General features: G+C 33.0%; 1 protein-coding gene across 1 annotated transcript in view; it reads right to left on the reverse strand.

Moving 5' to 3' along the window:
- LOC107640286 (TBC1 domain family member 15) overlaps positions 671–1410 on the reverse strand; it is a gene marked incomplete in the record, with an annotated part of 5819 nt that continues 5079 nt past the window's right edge. Inside the window, 2 exon segments of the mRNA XM_021112459.1 lie at positions 671–1104; positions 1308–1410. Coding sequence (XP_020968118.1) covers positions 777–1104; positions 1308–1410 — 431 coding nt within the window.

Consider the following 1410-nt stretch of genomic DNA (forward strand, 5'->3'; position numbering starts at 1 on the left):
ATAATATAAATAATATTTGATATTGAGTTAATATAATTATTTATATTAATTATGATTTAATATAATTAATTATTAAATAATTAATTAAATAGATATATAAGTATTTAATATAATAAATTATTATAATTATTAATAAATTAATTATAATTTAATTATTTAATATATATATTTAATATATTTTTTATTTTTTTTATTAACTTACCACATGACATGATTTTATTGATTATTGCAAGTCCCTGCTTAGAGAGACTCTCAACTTTGATCCACGTGAAGAGTCTTCCTTTCCTTTTCACTCCAATAGTAATTAAGTCTCCATATATCAGAAGAGAAACTCTATTTCTTAGCATTGGAGTTGCTCTTAGAGGATTCAAAATCTTGAAAGTGAAATAAATGGAGCGTTGAACTCCTTATGAAGACCTAGACAACACGACTGCTGTTTCTGAAAATTCGGGTCATTAAGAATACACAGAATACTTTACATGGCAGACCCGGTATATAAATGCAGCTATGCACGTCACATTGCGTGAATCATGTTAACAAGGACATGGCAAAGATTTTTGAATATTGAAAGTTATATTTAATTAACATTTTAATTCCTTTAAAGTTCGTTTTGTTCGCAAGTGCAAATTAGTGAATTACCAAACGATGCGCTTTGACACGAAGCCGAAGGTGCAAGGGGAATTAACAGGTGTCTTATTTATGTTAACACCGTATTTAACCAAATCAGGGAAATACACAATATTCATGTATAACTAAAGAAAATTGATAAGAGTTATTTACAGAACTTCGTCATCTAGCTGGTTATAGAAAGAACCGTCATCAATGGGCATGGATGGTGGGGTTCCAGGCGGTATACAAGCTGCACCGTTCTCGCCGGCACATATGCAGAGAGCCTCGGCATCCCTGAGGGTTGCATCGAGGTCAATTTGACCGCTAAGTTCATTTATAAACTTGAGAAGGTTGTCGAAGTCCATTCCTTCCCACATTATCTTATTACGGTGTTGTTTCAAGAGAGCCACACATACATAAAGGTGCAGATGCTCAGATGGATAGTGTGTCCACAACACTTCCCACAACCGCATTATTTTTTCGAACTCAAACTCCCTGAAATGTTAATCAATATTAATTAGATTAGATTAGTTTAGTTGTCTAAATAGCTGTTGTACACACATTAGCAAAATCAAGGCATGTCAGAAACACTAAACTTCAACAACGTTTAGTTTGTATCAAGGTGGAAAAACATTTCTAGTGTCTTGTGTTCCAAAAACGAGTGAATTATGAAAACATAGCATTTCAGGGGAACCAACCTTTTAAATTGGATCAAAATCCAACGAAAACAGAAGAAATAATTCAGGCAGTCGTGCTGCTTGAAATAGTTATGCAATGGACAATCCAGTAGCTCCACCAACT

This window comes from Arachis ipaensis, chromosome B01 (genome assembly GCF_000816755.2).
Source record: "Arachis ipaensis cultivar K30076 chromosome B01, Araip1.1, whole genome shotgun sequence".
NCBI lineage: Eukaryota > Viridiplantae > Streptophyta > Magnoliopsida > Fabales > Fabaceae > Arachis > Arachis ipaensis.